Source organism: Protomyctophum parallelum, assembly GCF_964188405.1.
Source record: "Protomyctophum parallelum genome assembly, chromosome: 1".
Classification (NCBI taxonomy): domain Eukaryota; kingdom Metazoa; phylum Chordata; class Actinopteri; order Myctophiformes; family Myctophidae; genus Protomyctophum; species Protomyctophum parallelum.
The window spans coordinates 87,811,340-87,837,812 of NC_139697.1; the positions used below are offsets into that span (position 1 = coordinate 87,811,340).

General features: G+C 41.3%; 1 protein-coding gene across 1 annotated transcript; it reads right to left on the reverse strand.

The window, feature by feature from the left end:
• Positions 1-3,710: 3,710 nt before the first annotated feature.
• Positions 3,711-26,401, reverse strand: LOC310871400 (cohesin subunit SA-2-like). The gene is made up of 34 exons (XM_083782891.1): positions 26,214-26,401; positions 23,941-24,066; positions 23,745-23,823; positions 23,410-23,568; positions 23,086-23,182; positions 22,918-22,994; positions 22,516-22,720; positions 21,834-21,985; positions 21,262-21,335; positions 20,800-20,923; positions 20,418-20,516; positions 18,724-18,803; positions 18,466-18,573; positions 18,191-18,299; positions 17,951-18,068; positions 17,376-17,479; positions 17,179-17,271; positions 16,989-17,078; positions 16,673-16,876; positions 16,457-16,527; positions 16,100-16,187; positions 15,925-16,005; positions 15,281-15,373; positions 14,983-15,160; positions 12,829-12,968; positions 12,634-12,735; positions 11,107-11,255; positions 10,486-10,614; positions 9,994-10,202; positions 8,801-9,332; positions 8,429-8,539; positions 7,363-7,489; positions 6,063-6,140; positions 3,711-4,974 (listed from the first exon to the last, which is right to left on the reverse strand). Exons 2-34 carry the CDS (start codon positions 23,982-23,984, stop codon positions 4,951-4,953), a joined length of 4,128 nt encoding a protein of 1,375 aa, XP_083639017.1. The 5' UTR covers positions 23,985-24,066; positions 26,214-26,401; the 3' UTR covers positions 3,711-4,950.
• Positions 26,402-26,473: the final 72 nt, after the last annotated feature.

The following is a 26,473-nucleotide window of genomic DNA, read 5'->3' on the forward strand; positions in this document are numbered from 1 at the left end:
ACGGGCTAGTAGGGTGCCTGTCGTGGAGGGTGTTGAACTCTGACGCATACGATATGATTAAGACTCCATTGCATCATGGAGCACTGAAAAGGTTTAGGCCAGCTAACTTTGATTTAAGCAATATTACACGAGTGGGTGACAATATTATCACACGAAAAGATCAAATTACCTACCTAGGTTCCATCCTGGAGGCCAATCTTTCCGGTGATAAGATGGCCACCAACGTAATCAAAAAAGTCAATCAAAGAACAAGATTCCTTTACAGGATCTCCTCACTGGTCAGCAAAAACACCTTGAAGACCTTAACAGGAGCCCTCGTACAAGGTTTCTTTGACTATGCATCCACCTCTTGGTACCACAGCACCTCAAAGGCCCTTAAAACAAGGCTCCAGACCTCCCAAAACAAACTGGTCAGGCTCCTACTTGGCCTCACCCCCCGAACCCACCTCACCCCTGCCCACTTTGACAGGCTGGGATGGCTTAGGGTCGTCGACAGAGTACAGCATCTTGCAATGGGTCTGGTCCACAAGATTCGATACACCACCAAGATACCCATGTACCTGTCTAAATACTTCCTTAATGTAAACGAAGTCCACACCCACAACACCAGAGGGAGTGCAACAAACCATGTACAACCCAGATTCGGCACAAACAAGGGACTAAATTCTTTTCGCTCCTATGCCACCAAAATGTGGAACGCCCTACCAACAGTCATTAAGACATGTGAATCCCTTGACTCCTTCAAAACCGCTCTCAAAGGGCACCTACGGATGGCTGCAATTCGAAACTGGCCTCTGTAAAATCTGAATTCCCCCACCCCCCCACCCCATTTTCCCTCACTGTATATTGTATCTTTTCCCTTTTTTGCTTCCCATATGATGAATTTAGCTACATAGAAATGTCTATTTGTATGTCTCTAAATGTTTGTATGTCTTTAAATGTTTTGATGAATTGAACAATGTGGACCCTGTTGTAAACAAGTGTAATGCTTAATTGGGTCGTCCACTCACAGTTGACAGTCTTTGTATTGAGTTTGTGCTTAAAATGTACTGTAAATTCTACAAACTGTTAATAAATATTTCAATCAATCAAAGGGTGTGCTTTACTGTCATTAATGGCACGCCTGCGTTGCCGTTGCTGCAGGAACAGGATAGGCGAGTTCCGTAGGCAGCGCACTTCAAACGGAATGCACCATGCATAGACTGGCAGACATAATCAAATCATAACATCATTGCAGGAGTTTATTCTGTTCAAAGTTACATCTCCAGACATAAATACAAACAATAAATGATGCAGTGGACACTTTGTCAATAAAACACAAATGCATATACACAAATATTTAAATATATGTGTGTATACATACAGAAGTATGCACAGGATCAGCAGTTCAATGCGTAACAGAAAACATCCAAAGTGACATGATGCAGGAAAAGTGAGTGTACAGTCCATTAGGATTTTTTTGGAAGAATTGACTTCAGTATTAATAGTTAAGAAATTAAGAATATGTGATGAAATCATGAACCAGAACTTGAAGAAATATTTCTGATATTTGATATATTCCCATAAGTTTGCAGCAAGAATCTGCCAACCACCCCAACTCAACAAATGGAAAGAAATATGAACACAACAAGCCTTTAAAGCCATACTCTTTCTTTCACTGGTATATTTTCCACAATAACCATTCCACATTAATGCATTTTAGTAACAACTTCTCTAACCACTATTAATATAATTAACCATTATGTTTGTTTGTGAGTGTCCCCGACACACCAAAATGATATAGGCACTGGAAATGCATGCATTTATTCATGTGTTTTACAGTTAATAAATACTGTTTCTGACAATGTGTTGTTGCTTTACAAAATGTCCTCGGTCGCTCAGACCGATATATTATAACTATATGGCTCAGACCCTGCAGCGTTCCTTTTTCAGTGTTCCTTCTGACACATTGTAATGACAAAGGAGCTACAGGGGGGGGGGGGGGGGTCGCTAAAACAGACAACCAAAATGAATGTTAAAGGGACATTTCACCGCTGGAAGAAACTCCAGTCACTCAATGTTATTAGTATTTGTAGTAGATAACAGTAGCACAATTTGAAATGTGCGCCCTATGGCCAGAAAAATAATGAAGTCTGTGTGTTTGACTAGAGTTTGACTGGATTGCTGAATACCTACAATGGCCATAATGCTTTGGTGCACTGGCATAGGCTGCATGGAGGTGTGACTTGTAGTCCAGGAAGGAAGTGAGACCACATTGTCATGAAGATGGTGTCAGGACTAAAATATCTAAAAACACATATTACAGATTAAAAAACCCCCAGGAAAGTGTTTCTTGTGTCCTAAACATCATTAAAATAAGATCTGGTTGCAAAAGGGGTTTAGTGGCCCTTTAAGGTCCCTGCAGACTACTTTGTTTTTCCAAAAGACGACGGCAGTCTGCAAGGATCTTTACAGTACGACTTGTCTTTAAGAAGGCAAACACAACAACAATACAGTACTTATAGAAAGTGTATATTTAACTGCAAATTAGAGTGTTAAATTCAAATAACCTTCCATTTACTGCACGTTTTTGCTAAATTGGATTTCAAACAAAATTTGCAAATACAAAATCAGCCCCAGCAACAAACGTATATGTTTAGCTGTGTAATATAGTTGTAATTACACACAAATATGATACAAGCTTAGTTCCTACTACTAGGAAATAAGTAGTATACTATGTATATGTACATGATTCCTGTTCATCAATCAATCTAAATCCTATCATCATGTAACTTAGAATCATTGTAGAACACTTTCATACCTACAATAAAGATATCAAGTAGTCATCAGTGATGTCAGATGGAAGCATATCTAGCTGCAGAACTGCTTAATGGGGCCCTTGACCACTGTAATGCACCAAAAGCCTTTCGCTCAAAAAAATATATATATAATTTTCACCTTAAGTTGTAAATCAACTTTTGAGCTTTACTGAAATGCTCCTCAGAGGTGAGCCCTTCCAGGGATTCCATGTTACACTACTAACTACACAACTGAACTAACAAACTAGAACAGGAAAAACAAAAGAGCAACACAGATTGCTCTGTCAATGGTTTTCAAATGGCACACCAAAGGGCAGGTAAAAATGTCAAGGCACACCTGTATTCCTATGTGTGTAAAATAGTCTCTGTAACACGTATTATCACTCTTATTTGTCTGTAAATGTATATATGTTTTTTTACATACTAATGCCAAATAAATAATCCTATTTCACATTTCTTTATTTAAAAATAGCTAAAATAGCCAATCTACAACACATCACTACATTGTGAGTTTGTAGATCCGCTATTATTGCTGTTTGAAAATATGTTTGGGGAAAAAAACCAAAGAAATTTCTAATAAAAAAAAAACTTAAGGAACATGCCCAAAATAGGGGCACCAGCTTTAAAGTTAGTAAAACATATATTTTAGGGTGTAGAACTGTAGAACGTTACTCTGCACTGGGCAATGACCAAGGGTCGTAACATATTGGGGTCTTGAACGGGACATTAGCTCTGGAAGAGTCACTGTGTTGTGACTTAACCTTTTTTCTTAGGCTATTCATATACAAAACCTGTGCAGTTCCCTGTAACTAGAGAAGGTCTCCAGCAATCAACGACTCCACACAGAGGGTGTTGTCATCAGCGTCCATATGATAGAGTCTATAATATCTATAAAATCTATTTAAAAAAAAATGGTCAAGTGACCCTTGTGGAAATGGGAAAGTATAGATTAATCCTTAATGTCAGGGCCCCATTAAACTGCAACATACATTCTTCCTACTGTTTGTGACACCACTGTCCTATACTTGGTACAGTATATTCTATCTTATACCCGCATTGCAAAGATCCTGAAAAAACACAAGCACAAATGCTTATTCAATGCCTTTCTTTTGAAACATTACATTTATAGCATTTCTTGCTTGATTAAAGGGGAGTATTTAATTTAAATAGTGTACAGTGGAAAAGAAAATAGAGGAGAGCTATTGTCGACGGTCATAGGCTGGATTTAAATGTACTGTATGACATTGCAACTGCTCCAGCTTATTCAACATTAATTGTAAGTGCAGCTGTCAACAGGTTAAATTCCATTTGGATATTACATTAGTCATTATCTCTACAAAGATGAAAATAAAATATAAATTTCAGGCCATATCTATACAACATTAGAATTACAAAGTCAAAAGATTCTCTACTTGAATTAACATGATTACAAACAATTAATTTACATCTGATTGTCATTACAAAATATCTATAAATCAAAATCATCTATAAGGTATAAAAGCACAACTGATATATCTCAAAAAATACCATGATAGAGAATTCTGAGGACACCGCACATCACATTTGCGGTAAGGCATTTCAACATTATAGGATGCCATTTCACATTTTTGTTTACGGTGTACATACTGTATTTGGCATATACAATATATGGCTACATGCCATGCCAAATTCTAGTTTAATAAAAGTATATCAGCCATATTTACATAAGACATTAGCTGTTTTATTAAAGGACAAATGTATACCTTGACTATTTTAATTTTAGTCATATTCTTCTTCATCAAGCACTATAGAGAAGAAGTTTCTATATTGGCACTTCAGTCGACCAAAACACAGCTTTTAAGCATCCACCTATCCAATCCAATAGGTTCAAGCTGGCTACAAGTTAACGGTGTTAACAAGTTGTTTTTAGGCTAGCTGAATAAAGGTGGAAACAACTTATACATTAATGCCACTACTACAGCCACGTGAAGAAAAATATCAGAAAATGCAACCAAGGCAACCTTTAAAGTTAAAAGTCAAACAAGACGTTGAAGAGAGGCAATCATTGGTGTCTCACAAGTCCCATGAGCAACTTACATTTCTTTACGAAGAAACGGCCATCTTATTAGAGCGGGATCTTCAATAAAAGTATCCTTATATCCCCTTTTTACTTTTAGAACATTGGAACATTCAGCACCTGGAGGAAAAATAACATGATTTAGAGTCTATATATGTTTGTATAATAATTTTAAAAAATTGGAAAAATGAATTATTGCTTGTATTATTTTATACATATATTTTAACTATACTATATATTATTTTAACCAAGTCACCAAAATATTCTTAATCATCAACATCTTTAGGTGGTTGTTTTCTATTTAGCACAGGAGAAAAATATTTAAAAGAGAACAATAAATCATATCAATAAATTGGGAAAAACTAGGTCAATAGTTGGTATTAAACTGTATATCAAGATAAAAAAGGTCACTTTGCGGCACTTTGCGGTCACTTTGCGGCAAAGTAAGCCGAAATCATTCATATCTGACACTTTATAGGTTTCTTTTCAAAGCGGTTTCATGAAGTTTGTGCAGATTCATAATTTCTAAAGGCAGTCTAAACTGTGGTTTAGTGGTTATGATAGATGCAACAGCATATGTGTTAAATATTTGAGATACCAAGCCACACAATATGTAATTGGGGGTATAAAGTGGCCAGTAATCTAAAACAAGAATGCCTGTATGTATGTGTGCACCCTACTGCAAAAAGATATATCATTATACATATCTCATTCTCCTGAATTAAACCACTTATTCTTTAGGTATGAATTGGCCAGTAGAAGCCAAGCCACAGTCTGCAACCCCTTTTGCAACCAGATCTTATTTTAATGATGTTTGGGAGACAAGAAACACTTATCGTCATTGAACTAAAAACCCAAATTACCCACATAAAAACCCCAGGAAAGTGTACGACTCGACACAGGGCACGGCACTCTCTGTGGGCGTGTGGAACGCGTGTGTCGAATTTGAAGTCGGTGGGGCGAACGATTCTCGAGTTATGTGGATTACAGACATGTACACACACACACACACACACACACACACACACACACACACACACACACACACACACACACACACACACACACACACACACACACACACACACACACACACACACACACACACACACACACACACACACACACACACACACACACACACACACACACACACTTGGTGCATTTATAGTGAGATGTAACCGTAACCGCCACAAAAGTATGCCTACCGAATCATCCATTATGGAGGATGGATCAAAGTAGTCTGGCTTCAATTCAGCTCGTTCTCTGCGGTTCTTTGATGGTGGCTGAAAAATAACAGGTATAGTCAGTGAAGAATTTACAATTTAGGCATTTAGCAGATGCTCTTAATCCAGACCCACGGGAACGCACCCAGGGTGCCGGCCCGGTTCCGGCGAGCCGCCCCACGTCCAAAACGGTAGAGAAATGACAGTTACCATGTGGGGGTCCCCAGGGGTGGGGAAGTTCCAGACCCCCAGGAACGCACGCGCCCAGGGGGCCGGGCCGGTTCCGGTGTGCCACCCCGCATCCGAAATGAGTTACCGTGTGGCGGTCCCTCTACTGTACCCTCTACTGTACTGTACTGTCACTGTACTGTACTGGCACACCCGAAAGCATCATATATACAGTTAATACGTGCGTGTGTGTTTGTGTGTGTGTTAGGTTGCGCACATGTGGTGAACAACAACCATGCTGTTTTCGTGCTCATACCCAGACACCCACCCAGCCAGCCAGCCAGCTACCCACCCACCCACACATAGCTCCGTAAGGGAGTGGTTGCACCACCACTCAAAAATAGAAGACCAAGCGAGCTGCAGCATTTTGGATCAATTGGAGAGGCTTAAGTGCGCGTGCCGGTAGGCCAGTGAGGAGGGAGTTAATGTTTGATAAAAAAGAAGAAAAAAGTTTAATCTGATTCTGATCACCGTGAAAAACTAGTAAGCCTCTAGTTTGAGGGTGGTAAATATTGATGGGTTTGTAAGTTTGACACTGGCACCAAGTACAAAATAGGTACAGTAGGTGAAAAAAGGAAAACCCACTACATTTTAGCTTTTATTGCATTTTATATTTGGTTTGTGTGGTCCATCCAGTCTAATGTACATGGTTCTCCAAATAAAGGGGAAGGTAATATTTGTAATTTGTTTGTGGGTTACATTTGGCTGCCAATGGTCAAGATGGCACATTGTCACATTGCTGACACTTCCACATCAACACTACAACCACACCGGTGGTTTGAGCTCACAGTACTTGGGAGTCTTGGAACTCACAGTTTATTTCATTAGTGTATTTGTGGAACTCTGGAGAGTTTAACTCCCCAGCAGTATTTTCTCTGAGTTTGTTTAGTTAGTTATTTTTTTTTTAATTTGATAAAACCTTTTTTTTATCAAATTAAAAAACTAAACAAAAACATCAAACTTAACTTTACAATGATTAAGTATTACCACTGAAATGTGTTGTGATATTTTGTTCTAGGTGAAATTGTCCCAGGTAAAATAAAAAACTAATTACCAAGTCTATGTCCATAGTGTCAAAATCCATGCCTTCATTGAGGTCTTCCAAGCGGTCCTCTGATGACATCATAACATCCTCCACTATTGGTTCTTCATCGTCCTCCATGAGCCCGGAGCCTCTGCGACTAATAGTGCCCATGGAAAGTTATTATAACATAATAGGAAAGTGCACTAATGCAGTGTTTCTCAACCTGTGGGGTCCCGACTTTTCCCGATTTGGGGGAGGGGGTCCCCAGATGACAGTGAAGTGACAATTTAGGACTTTTAAGACCTAATAGAAAAAAGAAATAAGACGGCATCAAAAGTAATAAACAAACTATACTATGGAAAACTGGTCAAACATTGACTAAATTGTCAAATTATATAAGAAAGAGTGTGTGAAAATAGCTGATCTACAAGCTTGGCGGTTGTGAGGTTGTAAATCTACTATTTTCAAACAAAATGCAATGCCTCAACTCCTACAATTGAGTGCTTGCCAGGGGGGGGGGGGGGGGGGGGTCTCCATAATAATTTGGGAGGGGATCGCGGACGCGGCATGAAAAGGTTGAGAACCACTGCACTAATAATGCACCATGTCAGCTCAAACCCTCCAGTGAGAGTATGAGACACAATGATTCTTATTGTAGACAACAGTGGTTTCCGAAGTGGGGTCCTTGAGGGAGTTCCAGGGGGTCCCCAGCTAAATGATAGTTTGTAACCAAATGGACCCTTATTTGTCTTGTAACTCTGAGAGTGATACAAATGGTATCAGTGGACAAATGTCTGTTTGGTTCCATTTATACACTCTCAGAGTTAAATTAACATTGAGTTTACAATTTAAATTTGGGTCTCAGAGATAGAAATGCCATTAAATGGGGGTCCGTAGACTAATGCATGTCAAACTGAGCATCCTCAGTGATTCTCAACCTACTTGAGAATCACTGCTCTAACTGGGGGGTCCCTGGCATATCTTTTCAAATGGGGGTCCGCATGAATGACATAAGTGTCACTTTGGGGGTCCTTGACATGAAAAGGACCCTCCAATGGGAACCCCTGTTGTAGACAACAGTGAGATCTTGACTTACACAGCATGCTGCATGTGGTTCCTCATCTTGGCATACTGCATGTTGGCCCGTTCCCGCTGCTGGTGTGCTTCCGCTTGCTGCCTTTGGGCCAGCATCCAAGTAACCTGGGTGCTGATAGGGGGAGAGAACGTCCGACACTTTCACAATATGCTGTATTTTTCAGAGGTGGATAAATAATAAACTTTTGAACCTAGAAATCAGGCGTATGCACAGGTGCGTAGGCCAGTGGACATCAATGAAAGGAATAGAATACACCCGCACACTGAGTATTTTCGCGTTTCGGTCCCTCCGGACCTTCTTCAGGCCTGAAGAAGGGTATTCTATTCCTTTCAGAGGTGGATAAATGAAAGGCATGTAGAAATGATGCATTACGTGTAATCCATGGCAGCCTGGTGGTGGTGATGGTGTTGCTGTTGTTGGGAAGGCATGTCCTGGTGCTGCTCTGACGACATGGTGTACACTCCTGCGTAGCCGTCATCTGGCCTCATCTTCTTGGGATCCCTCAGGACAGCGGAGGTGAGGTGGGGAGACATCAGCATGGCTGGTGTCTGCACGATGGAGGTGGGGTGGGGAGACATCAGCATGGCTGGTGTCTGCACGATGGAGGTGGGGTGGGGAGACATCAGCATGGCTGGTGTCTGCACGATGGAGGTGAGGTGGGGACTGGGAGACATCAGCATGGCTGGTGTCTGCACGATGGAGGTGGGGTGGAGACTGGGAGACATCAGCATGGCTGGTGTCTGCACGATGGAGGTGAGGTGGGGACTGGGAGACATCAGCATGGCTGGTGTCTGCACGATGGAGGTGAGGTGGGGACTGGGAGACATCGCCATGGCTGGTGTCTGCACGTTCTGTTCGCGGTTCATCCAGACTGCATCGCTACTGCTAGAGCTGTTTTCCTCTCCTGAGAAAGGAAGGTGTGTATGCAGATCATACTGTAGAGTGTAGATCATACTGTAGACTGAAAATTTTAAATACCAGCATAATTATAAATAATAATAAAAAAATCGCACCTGCGCTAACTTAGCGGTGCAACTATTATATACTTATATTGTTATATTTATATACAGTATATATTTAAAGCAAGTCAATTATTTGACTATTCATACCCAGGGTAAACATATTGAAGTTTTCTTTTTTCAAAGATATTGTTTTGGGGATCTTTCTGCCTTTATTGATAGATGAGCAGAAGACTGAGATGGGGGGTTGACGCAAAGGTCGTCTGTAATATGGTATCAGGACTCAAACTCGCGAAATGCTATCAGGCTGGATTACCAGCCTAGGTACCCAGACTTCTACGCCAGCCGTCCGGGCCTTATTGAGGTTTTCTGTAAAAAATATTTAACCAAAGCAAAACCTATACTTGTACTCCACAAGGTGGGGGTGCGCACGCTTATCCGACATACCATAGGACCGACATGCAGAAAACGATCGGGTTAAGGTTGGCAAACATGTGCTGCTCCGTGCTTGCGGTTATGGTTAGGTTAGGGTTTGAGGTAGGTTGTCGTAACTAAAGCCTGTACCCACAAGTTGTCCAGTACATTCTTGCAGCATCAGGCCCTCACCTTCAGGAAATTTCCTCTTGCCTGTGCTAGCTGGCTTGGACTTCTTACTCCTGACCGTGGACCCTCGGCTGCTATATCCACTGATGACGGACATGGTGTCGTCATCTCCTCCAGCATGTAGGGAGTTTCTGTAGGAGATGAGGGGTAGCCAGCAGTCCTCTCGCTGTAGAGACATCTGAAAGGTCATGAATCGTTCCAGGTACAGGTGACTGTGGACGCCAGAAAGACAAAAGGTCATGATGCAGTAGGGCTGCAATATTCATTCATTTTCTTAGTGATTATTCAATAATAATAATCTTCTTAAGAGCATTTTCTTTGATAATTAGTTTTTTTTTTAAATGTATCAACAAATCAACACGAACAAAATTCGAATAGATTTCGTACTGGCTCGAAATATGTCACAATTGAAAAAAAGAATGAAGGCAATAAATCTTAGTTTGAATTCAAATCAATTATCTTTTTTTTATATAGCCACACACGTCTTACACTTACACTGTTTTCTTGTCCTGTCGCATGAGTTTATTAGAGAACTCACTCAGGACGTCCAAAAAGGCTAGATTGAGAGGTGGACCCCCCTCTCCCTGTGGACTAGGCTCCTTGAACGCAAACTCGATTCCATCCCTAAAATAAATACATAAAAAAGACAATGAGCAGCATGAACGTATGGTAACTTTGTCCAAATAGGTTGAACAACTTCACTCGTGTCAACACTCAAAACCTAGACGGCAACCTTTTGGCTCACAATTCACCCTTTGTCAAGTCCCGCCCACGGTTGTGCCCCTCTTCACACCCATTGGTTGCCATTTCGTGGTTGGACAAAAAACCTTTCTCTCTACCATTGAAATAATGTGTTTTTCAGTTTCTTCGTATTGATATTCTGTGTATTCAATTATTATTTTAAACGGTGTCAGTAAAAAGGAACATCACAGGTGCAGCATGGTGACTGGGCATATATAGCTTGTTATTAGCTTTTTCCAAAAAATTATGTTTTAGCAAATTCAACATAAACAAGGCGGAACCAGGGTGGAACAAGGCAGAAAGAGCCTGCTGGTTACAGTGGTTAGTCAGTCAGGGACCAATCAGAAGGCTGACAAATGGTGAATTACCACTTACTTATGTAACATGGCAATAGCCTCCCTGGTCTTCAATTGATCCAATCCAAACGTTAGTGAGAAACGTCGGGCAAGCTCTTTTATGCCACAGAAGGCTGATGAAGAGCGGTCAATATTGCAGCCAAGGTCAGACAACATCTCATTGAATAGCTACAAAGGAAAACAAAACACTGAACTGTGAACAATATTAATATGAATACATTTGAAGAAATAAGTCTTAGGATGCCTGAAGGTCAGTATAGGTCAGCAAATTAATTGATTATGCACAGATTTGAGTGTGTGGAGCTTCCCCTTATTTTTTCTTCATTATCCTTTTTTGTTTTTTTACATTTTTGTAAGAAATACGTCTTCAAAATGAACTACCATCATGACATTCATCAATCATGTTCTTAGCTTACGCATGTTTCTTTTTCTTACTTTTTATTTATGTGATGTATGCCGTGCATTTTGTTATTGCTTAATGTAAATCGCTCTGGATTAAGAGCATCTGCTAAATGCCTAAATTGTAATTGTAATTGTAATCATGCTAGCACGATTAGATCCGTTTTTGTGGGCTCAAGAATATAGATGTAGAAAAGCGGAAGATAGCCGATCTACAAGCTCACAACATGTCACTTTGCCATGTGTTGTGAGTTTGTAGATTAGGCTATCTAGCTATTTCGAATGAGAATGATGTGCATGTGTGTGCGCTCATGATGTGTGTGCTCATGTGTGTGGTCATGTGCGTGCATGGGTGCGCGCACATGTGGGGGGGGGGGGGGGGGGGGGTGTCTCAGTTTTTGTCCAATGTAAGAAGCGGGGGAGGCCCAAGGAAAAAAGTTTGGGAATCACTAGTTTAGTGTCTTCAAATGTTTACAATTGCTCAGCTCTTAATTCACTTAAGACAAACAGCTCTATGTTCCATGTTCAGCTCTATGTTCACTTCTTTGTAGTGTTTGGAATACACGGCGAGTGTGAACTTTCTGCCATAGGTCAAACCACTACTGCCCGAGTGTCAAGTTGGTTCCTCACTATAATGTAGTTCACATTTATAGAACTCCCCCAATGGTCGAGAGTTACAGTACTGGGAGCAGGATTTCAGAGGGTACCAAATATAGAGTAAAGGAATAACAAGAGGTTGTATTTGAATTACAAGCTGAAAAGCTTGGACTCCTCGCTCACGACCGACCTGCCAATGTAGCAGGTACTGTATATAAGATATGAAAAGTACAGGAAGGTGCAGTCCTATGTTGGGGAGGCAGCAATCTGGCAAGAATGGAATAGTTGCTACACCGCAGGGCTCTATATCCTGTCTGTCCTGTCCAGTGTGCCACAGAGCATTCCAGGCTCAGATTGGTCTGTTCAGCCATCTCTCAGTGAAACTCAACAAAGTGAGACGTGCCATGGTCATTATCAACTTTGATGGATGAACAAGTGGCCAGTTGTGCTTCTTAAGTGTCTGCTTTTGTAAATGTACTAGTGTAAATGCAGGTTTCTGCATTTCTGAAGAAACAGTATTTGTTCTAGTTGTAGTTGCCAAGAATCGTACCTTTTGTAAGCTGACGACGAGTGTCTTCGCACACTGTATTCTGTCATTCTGCCTCGTTTTACTCACGGTTTCCTTGATTATGTCTCCATAATCATTGTAGTACTGAGGAGAGTCCGTGGATAAAGGGTGTTAGCTGTGAACAGCAGTGAGACAGAATTTGCTGTAGAACCGATGATAATGAAATAGTAAACATACCCTCATGTACTGCTTAAATACATCTGCTCCTGTATTTATTTCCACAACGTTGTAAATGATCAGTTTGCAATAGGCTGCCAATAGGTTCCTCCGTTTGTGTAGTGCTTCTATTTTACAGGCTTCGTCATCTTGCTGGCCATCTAGAAGACACAAAAGAGAACAAAATACAGGAAAACAGTCAGTAACAATCCATCTTTTATGCTTGTAAGTTTGCAAACGTTACACTGCTAGACCGCTGACACAACAGGCACCCGGCCTACTTGTGTGCGTCTGCATTACTCTGCAACAGAATAAAATGACCTGCATTTATCACTTATCTTTTCAAAATCTTTTTATTTAAGTTTTTTTTTTTTTTTTTTGACAAACCCAGGGGCAAGCATTAGACAGAGACATATCAAATATGAAAAAAATAAATAAAAATAAAGCTCCATCCCCTATCCCACCCACCCACAATCCCAAGGATAGTCGGAAAATACATAAATCTATATACACACACACACGAAATACATGCATACATAATTACAAAAAATAAGGGATAGGGATCTGGGTCTAGATTTTGGTGTAAAATGTTGGACAGAGTCTTGAACACATTCCCCCAAAATGGTTGTAATTTTGGACACATCCAATACTGATGGAACAGAGTTGCATCACCGCTCTTGTACTTGTCACAGGTAGGACTTACGTCAGGATAAATACTAGCCAGTTTAGCCTTAGACATATGAGCTCTATGGACTATTTTAAACTGCACTAAGCAATGTCATGCACAGAGAGAGGACCTGTGTATAGAAGAGAAAACAGAATCCCATACTTCCTCAGACAGTGTGAGCCCCAGATCATGTTCCCAGTCGGCCTTTATCTTATCTAAGGGTGCTGGCCTCGAATTTGAAATGGTATCATATAATATTGAAATGGCGCCCTTAGTCATTGGGTCAAAAGACAGAAATTCATCAATAGGGTTAGGATTAGGCTTATTAGGGAAGCCAGGTAATATAGAGCACACATAATGCCAGACCTGCAGAAATCTGTAGAAGTGTGGTCTAGGTGGACTATATTTCGTTGAAATTTGATCAAAGGATGCAAACCTCTCTCCCACAAACAGGTCTCTAAACCATTTGATGCCCTTTCCATGCCAACTCTGAAAGGTCACGTCTTGCATTGATGGAACAAAAAGGTGGTTGGAAGCCACAGGACTGATCAGGGAGAGGTCTCTATAATTATAAGTTTTCCTGAACTGGGCCCACACTCTCAGCGTATGACGCACCACCGGGTTAGTTATTGAATCAGGCAGGGGGCGGCCAAGCGGTGAGCTAAGAATAGCTGGAAGTGATAGATTCCTACACGATTTAAGCTCCAGAGATGTCCATTCTGGGCAATTAGGATTAAGGTAGAAATGATTCCAAAAGGCAAGACACCGGATGTTAGCAGCCCAATATGACGAAAATCAGGGAGCCCCATGACTCCATCCCTCTTTACCCTTTTTTTTTTTTTTTAAGATATTTTTTTGCGGCTTACGCCTTTATTGATTTTTTAAGGGATAGAAAGTAGGCTGACAGGAAACGGGAGAGAGATGGGGGGATGACATGCGGTAAAGGCCGTGTCGGGTCCGGGAGTCGAACCCGCGGCACACCGCGACTGGATCACCAGTCCGGTGCCCAGACCGTTACGCTACGGCCTGGGCCCCTCTTTACCCTTTTAAGTAACATTCTGCTCACACGCGGCCTCTTATTCTGCCAAATATATGATGAAATTGTTGAGTCTAAAGAGGAAAAGAACGACTTTGGAATGAACACAGGGACGCATTGAAAGAGGTATGTGAATTTGGGAAGAACATTAATTTTGATTGAATTTATGCAGCCAGCTAGGGACATTGTAAGAGGCGACATTTATCACTTATCAAAATGCTTTTTTCTTTTCTTTATCCCATATTGGGCGGGAATCCCTCTTGGTGTTTTAAACATTGTTATAATTTAGCTATTGAAAAATAGCAGCTCTACAAGCTCATAGCGCGCCACCGAGTGGCGCGCTACGAGCTTGTAGGTCTGCTATTTATTTTTTTATCGTGAAAATATTTATTTCAGAAAAAAAAAAAAAAAAAAAAATCGAGGTCAGGCCTGAATGGGTTATTTTGAAGGTGAGCAGTCAAGAGATTCTGACCTGCGCTGTTATTGTCGTCGTCATCCTGGTCGATGAACACTTGTTCTAGGATGAAGTCGAGCAACTCGGCCTGTAAGCAAGAGTCGGGGGTGAACACGAGTGGCTCCAGGTGCTCCCGGCCCGCCGACGTGATCTGGTGACTGAAGATCAGCAGCACGTCACACAGGATGGTGAAGGCCTATACAGGAATAGAGCTCGACACTTTAGCTCTTGAGCGACCCAACCTACCGTGATTATACTTTCATCTGAATGTTACTGTAACTGGACCAAAAGCCAGGTCTGGTATGCATGATCCCACCTGTTCTTTTACAGCAGTGTTCACATTTGTTAGGTAGCGCTGGCACGTTAGGCAGAAAACCCTCATTTGCTTTCTCAAGGTCACCATATCCACCTAAAGAAACAAAAAGAAAGCTCCATTGGCGACTATGTAAGTAAGCCTTGCCGAGCCATGAGGCCCACAGGTAAATGATAAATAAATAAATCATAGACAGCCAGGGTGATTTATGTATGAACAATGACCACCTAGCCATTCATTATCCTGCTTATTACACGACTACTTAATACATAAATTAATAAATTGACCCAAAAGGGACAGCTAAACGAAGCATTTCAGAACCAATCCGTGTAATAAGACAAAGTAAAGCCATTTTACTTCCTTACGCCCCGAACCTCAAATGACGTCACATTGTAGGCTCTACAGAGCCGAACCGACTTTTATTCGGCTCTAAAATAGGAGTATGAATCGGCCCTTACTCTCTGGCATTTTCTTATTGCCCAAAGTGACAGGAGTAAAAGCAAAAAATAAACTGTATGTCGCTTTCCATGCATAATATAGCCATGCATTAGACATCTGTATAGATAGACAGATGGTGGTACAACCAAACAGAATGTTAACCAAACATGTCATATTGTGAATAAACAGTAGGTTATAGTAATATGTACCTTTGAGGAGCTGCATTCTGAGAAATTTGCAAGATGCCACAGGATGATATAGTGTGTGCACTGCATTGCATGAATGACAATCTGTAGGGGAAAGAAAAAACAACAGGGTGATAAATGATACAGACAGTTGTTCATGACTGATTGAGTTAGGTTAAAGACAAAATACTCTAATTACCTGCTCAGGCATGTCTCCATTTTCAAGACCAGTGTTGAGTAGCTTGTAGTTGGAAGTGAAGAGGTCCCATTTAGAGAGATCATGTGCACTTGTAGAAGGGGGAAAAAAAGTGTTCATTAAATTAAATTACATCTGATCATTATGGGTCTTTCTACCTTAAAGATATATTTTAATACGTTCAGATGAAAACAAGTCTAAAAGCCGACATAGCCATCCATAGAACAAAAAACAAGTTATTCACATCTTTATTAAGTGATGACTGAAAAACAAGAAGCTACTAATCATACGACCTAGACTTTCAACATGCACTAGTATATGTTTTTTTTTTAACTTAAATTAATATGTTCATTGTTTTACTTGTGAAAAGCACTTATCCTCTTCAGTGTGGACAGAACCTGGTAGGCATCATCTTCATCTAGTTCTTCCCCCTGCCAGAGTAGAATGCTTTCTTGTGAAACGCCCGACACTCTATAGAGTACTGCACATTTACATTAAAACATTAAATTAAATTAAATTAAATGTGAACAACACAAATTACAAAGTAAGGTCGTGAATCCCTGCCAATTAATTTACCTCATGCAGAAAGTCCTCCAGCAGTTTGTTGAACTTGTCCACCAGCTCATCCAGGAGCTGTGAGCGGGCAATGTCCACACGATTGTAGATAGTGAACTCCTCGTTGCATAGGTAGTGGTAGGTGGTAGAGCAGGCTTCAAGCACATCCGTGTCAGTGTGCTTATCCAGCACCTCCCAGATTTGCCTCAGCAGAGCATCCAAATGCTAAACGGGAACAGAAAACTCGTAAAATAAAATAGTATTCAGCACCATTGTTTTCATCACGGACAGTTGAGTTTGAGTTTTAGCAGTTAGAAGGAATGTACATTTCACTAACCTTTTCTAACCGACCAGTAGTGTAGATGTCAAGATCAAAATACTTTGGAATTTGTAGTAAATTGGTCACCTTTTCAACATCAACACAGTACTGTAAAGAGACAAAATAAGACACCAACAGTCAGTACACTGTGGTTATGGATGTGACTGTGACCCAAGTTATTTGATGACTACATAATGTTGCTAACCACCTTTATCAGCAATAGAGGCAATGCCACTGCAAACATCTCTGTGATTCTTGTTCTGTCATCTAGCTGCGCTTTCTTCTCCTTCGCGGTAAGGACCTTTGACATGCAGGAGACCACAGTTATTTGTCAAAATCTAGCATGATAATGTCATGCGTGAACGCTCATGAGGTGGTTGTAGTTTGCAGAGCCAGGCAACGCACCCTCTTGCCTGTGCCTCTACCCACTGGAGGGTGGCATTCACAAGCATGCCGGACAGCAGCAAGCATGATCTCTATTAGTGCTGTCTCATGGCGGTCGGTCAGGGCTGGAAAAGACACAGAAACACAGTATACGGTGGATGACCGAATGAGGATGAGACTTTGTCCGTATGTCAACAAAACACACCTGTGCATTAATGACTGCGTAAAACACATCAAGTGTCTCTTGCATAGAAAACTAAATATATATCATATATTTGCTATTTTCAAGGGCTCACTCACAGACAACGGAGCATGTTAATACTTTTTCTTTAACCACTTGAACCCTAGCATCCCTATTTGGGGGATGCTAGGGGAGTTCAATTCCCGGCGGGCAGGACCATCTTCTGAATGGCATCCCCTTACTCTCGCTCCACTGTCGGTGGTCTTATCGTCATACATCACATTCCGTGCTCAGCCAATCAAATCATTTTAATTTGGAGACACACAGACTGCTGGGCATAGGAGGGGCGCCCATCAAAAACAAAAAAGGTTTCTGAGGCTGTGAAACATCGATTGTATGAGATGGGGAAACTCACCCTCCTCCCCTGGCTTGGGTTCATCCAGCAGAAGGCTGATCATGCTCTCCCAGTCTTTGAGGAGCTCTGCTGCACACTCCCACAGGCTGTCTACCAGGTAGGCCCCATGTTCATGGAGCTACAACACACAAGAGTGCACATCCCATCAATATATTGTAACACTTCCAGCGCTACAGCTGCCAGAGACACACCAATGACAAGGTTTGCTTCCAGCAGAGGAAAACCATGGACACAAATTACCTCACTTTCCAGGAAGAAGAACACCGTGGTCTTAAGGAGGCTGCCGTTGAGGCTTTGCCTGCCCCTCCTAGGCAATCCTTCTTCCTCTCCCCCTTGGTGGCTGTACAGCCTTTTAGCCAGCATCACAACACAAAAGGTCAAGCATTATCCTCAATTCCGTACTGCATTATAAACATCAACTTCTGGACGATGTGTAGGGCTGGTGAAATCCAATTTCATTCTCAAAAGCTCAATAGCACACCTTGGTATTGTTTCAATCTACAACAAACTCTTACTTTTTGTAGAGAAACTCTCCTGCGGCTACAGCTATGGGTCGATGGGCTGAATACACCAGATGATACACACTCTCACAGTCCTCTGCTGTTAGGATCTCATCACTGCTCCTGTTACATCAAAATGAACCATTTGCAAATAAGGAAGGAGCTTAGTTCTGCACTTCTGCACTCCACATTTTGTGACATTTGGACAAAATCTCTTGAAGAAAATGGCAGAAAATCTAATTGTTCATTTTTGACTTGACTGAGGATACTTACTGTAAGACAAGAGTCAGGAGTTTAATGGCTTGTACTGCAACATCATATTCCTTGTCCAGAGTCATCGATACAACGCGATCCTGTCAATGACAGTAAGGTTCGTTAGCATGTTGTATACTAAGACTTAGGGCGCTTTCACACCCAAAGTTCGCTTAGAAGGTCCGGATCAAGGACCAAATATTTGCATTTTGATTTTGGTCCGTTTGGTGTTCACACTGGACTTTGTAAAGCGTACCAAATATGTAAACAAATGACACGTGGACATGTTAAGCGAACCAAATAGTGAGGGGGAAAAGAACATGAGGGGAAATCACTGTCTACAATTTTTGGGGCAACCTTCAGTCACACAGAGAGAGAAGAGAACAGCAACATGACAGGCAGCAACAACTTGCTATTGCATTCATTCTTATTAATTATTTTATTAGCCAAATAAGAGCAACAGATGAACAGGTGTTTGAACAATAATGTGCTTGCTGCTTGCTGCATGCTGATGCATAAATTCACGGAGACGTATAGCCTACATTAACAAGGTATCCCGATAAAAAGGACTTTTCTTCCATGTGTGCACCTTCACCCATGTTATTTCTGCGCATCAAATCGGCGCCACGGCGGGCATTTCCATGTCATCTTATGGTTTGGTCAGTTGGTTATTGAGCTTCAAGTCAGAACAGCTCCGCTGCAGCTAATTGAGTTGACCTAGTTTTACGTCTTTTGCTATAGTGATGTAATCAATTAATCATTTGGGACCACCTGTGTATAGCTTATTTAACATTGCCTTTTTCTCGATACCTGCGGCCTGCGCGACATGGATGATTTTAAATATTTCTCTGTCTCTGCGTCTCTCCCATATAAATATATGGGTCTCTCCCCCAGTCCCCTCATGTGCGTGCGCGCCCACACACACACACACACACACACACACACAAAAAAGAGGGGACACGAGTTGAAAGAGAAACTCGCATGAAGACTCATGCATCGCAGATTCGCATGCTTTGTCATAACTTTGCGTGGCGGCGGCCGGCGCATGCTTAAAATAAACAGATCTACAAGCTTACATCGTGTGCCATACCGTACACCATTCCATGTCGATAACTTGTACATTTTGCGCATGTGAACCTCGTATGCTGCGCTGCGCCTCGACATATACTGTATGCGTCTACTATTAAAATCAGACTGTCAGCTGTCATATGATCCCCGTAAAAAAATACATGCTTTTATAACTATAATTATTAATGCAGCCTCACAACTGCCGACGCCCGACGGCTATTTTGCCTCTCGTCCTGTATTTGGTCCTCTATAAAGTCTGAATGCATTCACACCAGTAACGAAGCGCACCGTGGTTCGTTTGGAAGCGAACCGAGTCCGGCCTTTTTTAGCGGACCATGGTTCGTTTCTTTGATCCGCACCAGAGTTCGTATGCACGTTCACACCAACCGAACCAAAGGGGTAAGCGGACCATGGTTCGTTTTAAACGAACCAAACATGTCCGGTGTGAAAGCGCCCTAAGATATCACAAACCTACAGTAAGTCATACATTTACTAGCTGTGGTAAACCTCCAGCTTGGAAATCCAGGACACTGGATTTGACTGTCACTGTGCATGTCGTTTGTCTTCCATGAAAATTGGTCTTTAACTTTACAAATGTGATGTGAGAGCCCTGCAGCTGGTAGTGTAGTGAGGAGTAGTTGGCTCACCTTAAATCGACTAGTGAAGAGTTCCAGTCGAGTGTTGAGCTCCCTGCTATAGTACAAGCCCTGCAGGGCTGTCAGGCACTTCAGTCGCACCTCACCTTGCTTACAATCACAGTAACCATATGAGAATTATTAGAAATATTAAAATGTTCAAATCACCCAAATCTAGTCATCAGAACTGATGAGATGAGAAAATAATAATAATCATAATAAACATATAGAGCACCTTGGGTACTCAAAGATGCTTTATGAACAAAACTAAACAATCATGTTAGGAAGGCATCCCATTACAGAACCAGAATCAGGGGAAAGGAAATCGTTTTTAGTGGATTTTAAAACTAACAGATACATCCAGATGCTGTAGAATCAAGTGTACCTCACTCACCTTGTCATGCATTGTCCACCCAACATATTTCAGGTAACTGTCATTGAGAAAGGCGTCACTGTACAATTTCATCCACACTCCAATCTCCTCAATGCAAATCGCTCGGATTTCGGCAATGGCATCACTGATGAATATAGAAGGATTGACTGAGAATAAGAAAAGACATGCAGCCCCATAACATCCAAATGGGGTTTTAATCCACTCCTGTCTGTTAACTCATGATGGCACAAAATATGAACACAGAACAGCTTGGAGCAGCTCCCTACTTTTGAGTAGGCAGCTGCTCCAATCGGACACCTGCTGCTCTAATCGGACACCTTGTCAGGTAATGAAATAAAATAAACATTTAGCAGTGATCTTGGTTTGATGTGATAGGATACATTATGGCATGAGTGGGGGCACTCATCATTAACAGTGACATTTCACAGTCAGTATGGTATTGTAGTGCTCATAGATACATACCGATATCTATGCACAAACACTCCTTTGAAAATTGCATTCATCATGTTCTCAATTTCGTCTTGGTTTTCTTGAAGCTGAAACAAAATAAGGGGAAGAGCTTCATTTATTTATTTATTCTTTTTACATATTTTACGTACAGTACTGCTCCTCATTGAGGTCTCTATGAGCAGGTGCAAACTGATGCAAAATACATCCTTTAGGCCTGTCTCAGTAGGTGATCAACTTGATACATTCTGTACCTACCAGCCTTTGAATTAGTCAATAAGGGGAATTACTAGCCTTACATAGTATATACAATACTATATATTCATCCTAAATCTTGCCAACTCCATTTGTTTGACATGAGACAATGAGTGAAGTTAAAGCTGCGGCAGTCATATTAAGCCACTTTCATTTCCGTTTCCCCCGCTTGCAGACCGCCAGAAACTTTTAAATGGGACTCTATGGGATGCGCGCGCACGTTAACTGGTGCTTGGGGTATGCAAGGTGTTTGCCTAGCAACCGGGCCAGTGTTAAAAGTAGATTTTCAGCTAAACCATTTCATATCGATAAAGTACATAGCTTCAGCTCACCTCTTTACGTTTCTGCAACAGTAACTCCAGCCTATCGTTGGCCCTCTTTCCAATGACCTTGTTCCTCTCTGCCTCATATTGTCTTTGTGTGTTGTCCATGTTAATGCTCAGGTTGAGAGCAACATTCACCAAGGCTGTCATTAACTTCATGGCTTTAAAAACAGGAAAAAGGGCATCATAGCTCTGTTATGCACTTGAAAAAGACGAGCAATTCACCCTTTGTCAAGTGCCGCCCGTGGTTGTGCCCCTCTTCGCACCCATTGATTGCCGTTTCGTGGTTGGACAAAAATCATTTCTCTAGTCTCCATCCACCACCATTGAAATAGGTGTTTTTCTGTTTCTTCGTATTGATATTCTTTGCGTTCAATTCTTATTTTAAACTTGATGTCAGTCAAAAGGAACACCACAGGTGCCGCATGGTGACTGGGCATGGTTTGTTTTTAGTGTTTTCCAAAAATGATGTTTTAGCAAATTCAACATAAACAAGGCGGAACCAGGGCGTGAACAATGCAGAAAGAGCCTGCTGGTTAGTCAGTCAGGGACCAATCAGAAGGCTGACAAAGGGTGAATTAAAAAAGTTTAACACTACAGTATACAAAAACACTGTTCTACCAATCGACAGTAACAGAAATACTAACAAAGGAGTGTGCTTGAAAATAAATAAAATGTAACTTTATCTGACCTGCAAGTGTGCTCGTGTGCCTAAAAGCACGGACTTGTGAGTCGGACAGGCCAGTGAGCAGTGAGATGACCGTATCCATCATGTACTCATCGTAGATGATGCTGTACTGACACTGCCGGACCAGGACCCCAATGAAATCACTGAAGCTAAGCCTGAACTTCTTCCACTGTGGCCCCGCTAGAGTCAATGGATAGTCGCCGCTGTCCTATTCCAAAATTGAGGAAGGACATGTGATTTAGATGACAATGAAAAATGTTCAAGTTAAAATTAATTAACATTGGATAATTTTCCTGATTTCCTCAAACTCGGCCACCATTAAGACATTTCTCATGTTTGATTTGTGCTCATACATTTCGGTCGTATTTCTATTTTTTAGAATCATCTCAACATCGCAGACAGCACCTCATCAAATTCCTCTGTCATTTTCCTGATGATCTCGGAGTTCTGCATATGTCTGAACATCTCTGAACTCACAGCACCTGTGACAAGAATAACATATTTTCAACAAAGTTTACTATCGTAATTTTTGAAGGGTGCCCCATGGAAGTCAATTCAGATACCGGTAATTACCTTTACATCCAGAGCATTGAATGAAGAAGTTGATTAAGTCCAAGAGAGCAACGTCTCTCTCTTGTTTGTATGCCTCTATCCAGTCGTCAACAACAGACTGGAAAACAAAACAATGGTAAACATTTGACAAAATAACCCTCTAATCGTGATATTCTAATTTCAAGTTTGAAACGATCTCACAGCTCTGTCAAATCTTATTTTGATTGCATTAGAGATGTTGCAACACCCAAGCTGTTTTTTCATGAACTAGGCCTAAATGTGTGTGAATGTGTGTGTGTGTGTGTGTGTGTGTGTGTGTGTGTGTGTGTGTGTGTGCACACGTACCTGTGTGGCACTCTTTCCCATTTTAACCACCTCAAACAGGGACATATTCTCCACTCCATTATGCTGATGGTGACCATTCACCCAACCAATGCCAGGAACCTTTCCCCCCGTTCCACCTTTGGCCTTATCTCCAAGGGTCTTCTTTCCCTTCTTAGCAACCTATTGGGGAAAATTCAGTAATTACGTACAGAATAACTGTAAACATTGTGTTGAATATATTACCAGCCCATCATTTGAGGTGGAGGTTACTATTCTCTTTCTTTTTTTTAATGACACCACAGTGTCCAATTGTTCCTTATATACAGTATATATGATGTATGAAAAGAAACACATACGAATGCTTTCCCTGGCTTTGCATTCCTTCCATCAGGATCTTCAAAGTCTGTGTCTGAAGATAACTGTGTATCAGCTTCTCTGTACACACAGCAGCACAAAAATAAGACAAGCAGTATTTAGAATAATTTCAAGTGAAAATTTCAAATACAATTATAGAATGTGCAAGTTAATACTTGATGACAGACTATTTCTTACGGATAAGGTGGATTATCTGTTTGCAAGTCCTGTGTTGCTATCATTTCTTTAACATTTTCTGAACCAGCTTCAATAAGTGATTTGGTTGCTCTGGACCCCAAAAACGTGTTTTCTCTTCACCTAAATCTGGAATGAGAAACAAATCAAATGATTACTGCTAATTGATTGTATCCATCAATAACATCACATAAATCTCAGTTATACCTCACCTTAATTTTGTTAGGAACACTTTGATCATTAAGTCAAGCATGTACAAGTCAATAACAAATGTTTCTCTACCAGCAGCAGTGGTTTGTGGTACCAAAGATTGACTGTCCATGTAGGGCAGTAATAAGGAAAAAAGTGAGTGAGTGAGTGTTGCAACTCCGTGTAGGGGTTCCCGGGGGGGGGGGGGGGGGGTTCCAGACCCACAGGAATGCACCCAGGGTGCCGGCCCGGTTCCGCCCCCCGTCCGAAACGGTTGAGAAATGACAGAGTTACCGTGTGCCGGTCCCTCTACTGCACCCTCTACTGTACTGTACTGGCACACCTGAAATCATCAGGCACCCACCCAGCCAGCCACCCACACACATAACTCCGTAAGGGAGTGGTTGCACCACTCAAAAAAACTATTTGAAAGCACCAGAAACTGAAAGTAGGGCTGCAACTATCGATCATTTTCATTTGATGAAAAATCAAGAAGCATGTTTTCTTTTATATAGGCTATCGTCGATTAACAGTGTTTACTGTTTACGCATTATTTTCTACTTGGTCGCACAACGGTGTCATGGATAAATTGTGAAGCTTGTGACATGTGAGCTTGTAGACTTGTAGATGTTCTACAATTTTCTGCTATTTTTACTATTTTACATTTAAGTTAACCTTTTCGGTTATAGACATGGCCAAAATAGAGACATATGCATATTAAATACTTTATTTTTTACCCTTCTTTCAAAACCTTCGTAGGAAATATAAGTATTAAGTAAACACAGGTCATCATTCATAATCATAACGCATTGAAACAGATAAGTGGTGCACACCATGGCTTAATTATAAACACTGTGTTAAGGAGGTGTATCATTTTATCACTTCATGGCAAAAGTGTTCTTTGTTTGATGCTGCTTTATAATGTTATTTATTTTTAAGATGAAGATGGAGAGTATTTTATTCTTCTCAAACTTATGTATCGGTATATGCTTTGGTTTGGTGGACTGTAGTTTGTAGACTGCACAAACCACAAAAACCTTGAGCCCAGTGGTTCCCAAAGTGGGGTCCGGGGACCCCCATGCAGGGGGCCCTAAGGCATTTCCAGGGGGTCCCCAGCTAAATGATAGTTAGGAACCAAATGGACCCTTATGGGCTGGTTCCATTTGTAGGCTACACTCTCAGTTAAATTAACATTGATTTTACAAATATAAATTGGGGTCTCAGAGATAGAAATACCATTAAATGGGGGTCCGTAGACTAATGCATGTCAAACTGGGGGTCCTTGAAATTAAAATGGTTGAGAATCACTGCTAGAGCCGTAAGATCGTCTCTTATACAATAGTTATGGGGGTCCCTGGCATATCTTTTCAAATGGGGGTCCGCAGGCTAATTAGTGTCAATTTGGGGGGTCCGTGACATGAAAAAGTTTGGGAAACACTGCTCTTTGCTATTGCCATAGGGCTATCACAGTGACCGCGATCTCTAGCTAGTGGCTAACGTCAACGGCAACGCCTTATTGCAAGTTAAGTTAGTACGAACACTATTTTCTATTCAGATGATGTAGCCGTAGCGTCACTCAACACTACCATTCCATATGATTAGTAGCTAGTAGCTACTATCAAGTAAAGCGTAGTTTATGTCACTTATTGGTAGTTGGCTTAGCGAGCTGTAAAACCAGCTGTCAAAGATCAAGAGCTGCCTATTTAGCATTAGTAACAGCTTCATAACAAAGTGGCGCATCACGCATGGATGGATGGAGACATAGATAATGTTAGCCTTAGATAATGTTGACGGAGGGCTCCAATTATAACATGGAGACAACGTCATGTAATGTTAATTTACCACACACGGCCGTCAGCGTGTCGCTTGACAAAAATGACGTGTTTACAAGTGAGGAAAAAGTGTCGACGCGATGAGGAGCGCTGACACTTTTTCCATTTTGAAAACAAAACAACGTCATGTCTTTTGGACGAGCGGAGCGGAAGGCTCGTGCAACGACCACGAACGGAACGAAGCACAGAACAGCCGTTAGCCCCAACAGAACAGCGACAAATGACAACCTCGCCGCCATTTTAGCTACAACTTACCTCGTTTTGAAAACAAATGCGGGACGGAAACCATCCATGAATTAATAATAAAGACGTTGTTGGCCTTGCAAGGGGGGGGCAACGCGCTCCTTAATGTGTGATATAAAAATACATTTAGCGGACCCACATTTTGTTCGCCACCTAGTTGTGATTCCAAGCTAACGGCGTGAAGCATATGATTGCTAACATACCATATAGCATGGCTCAATGTTTGGTTTCGTTGCAATGTATGCTGCACATATACGCCACCTATTGGTAGC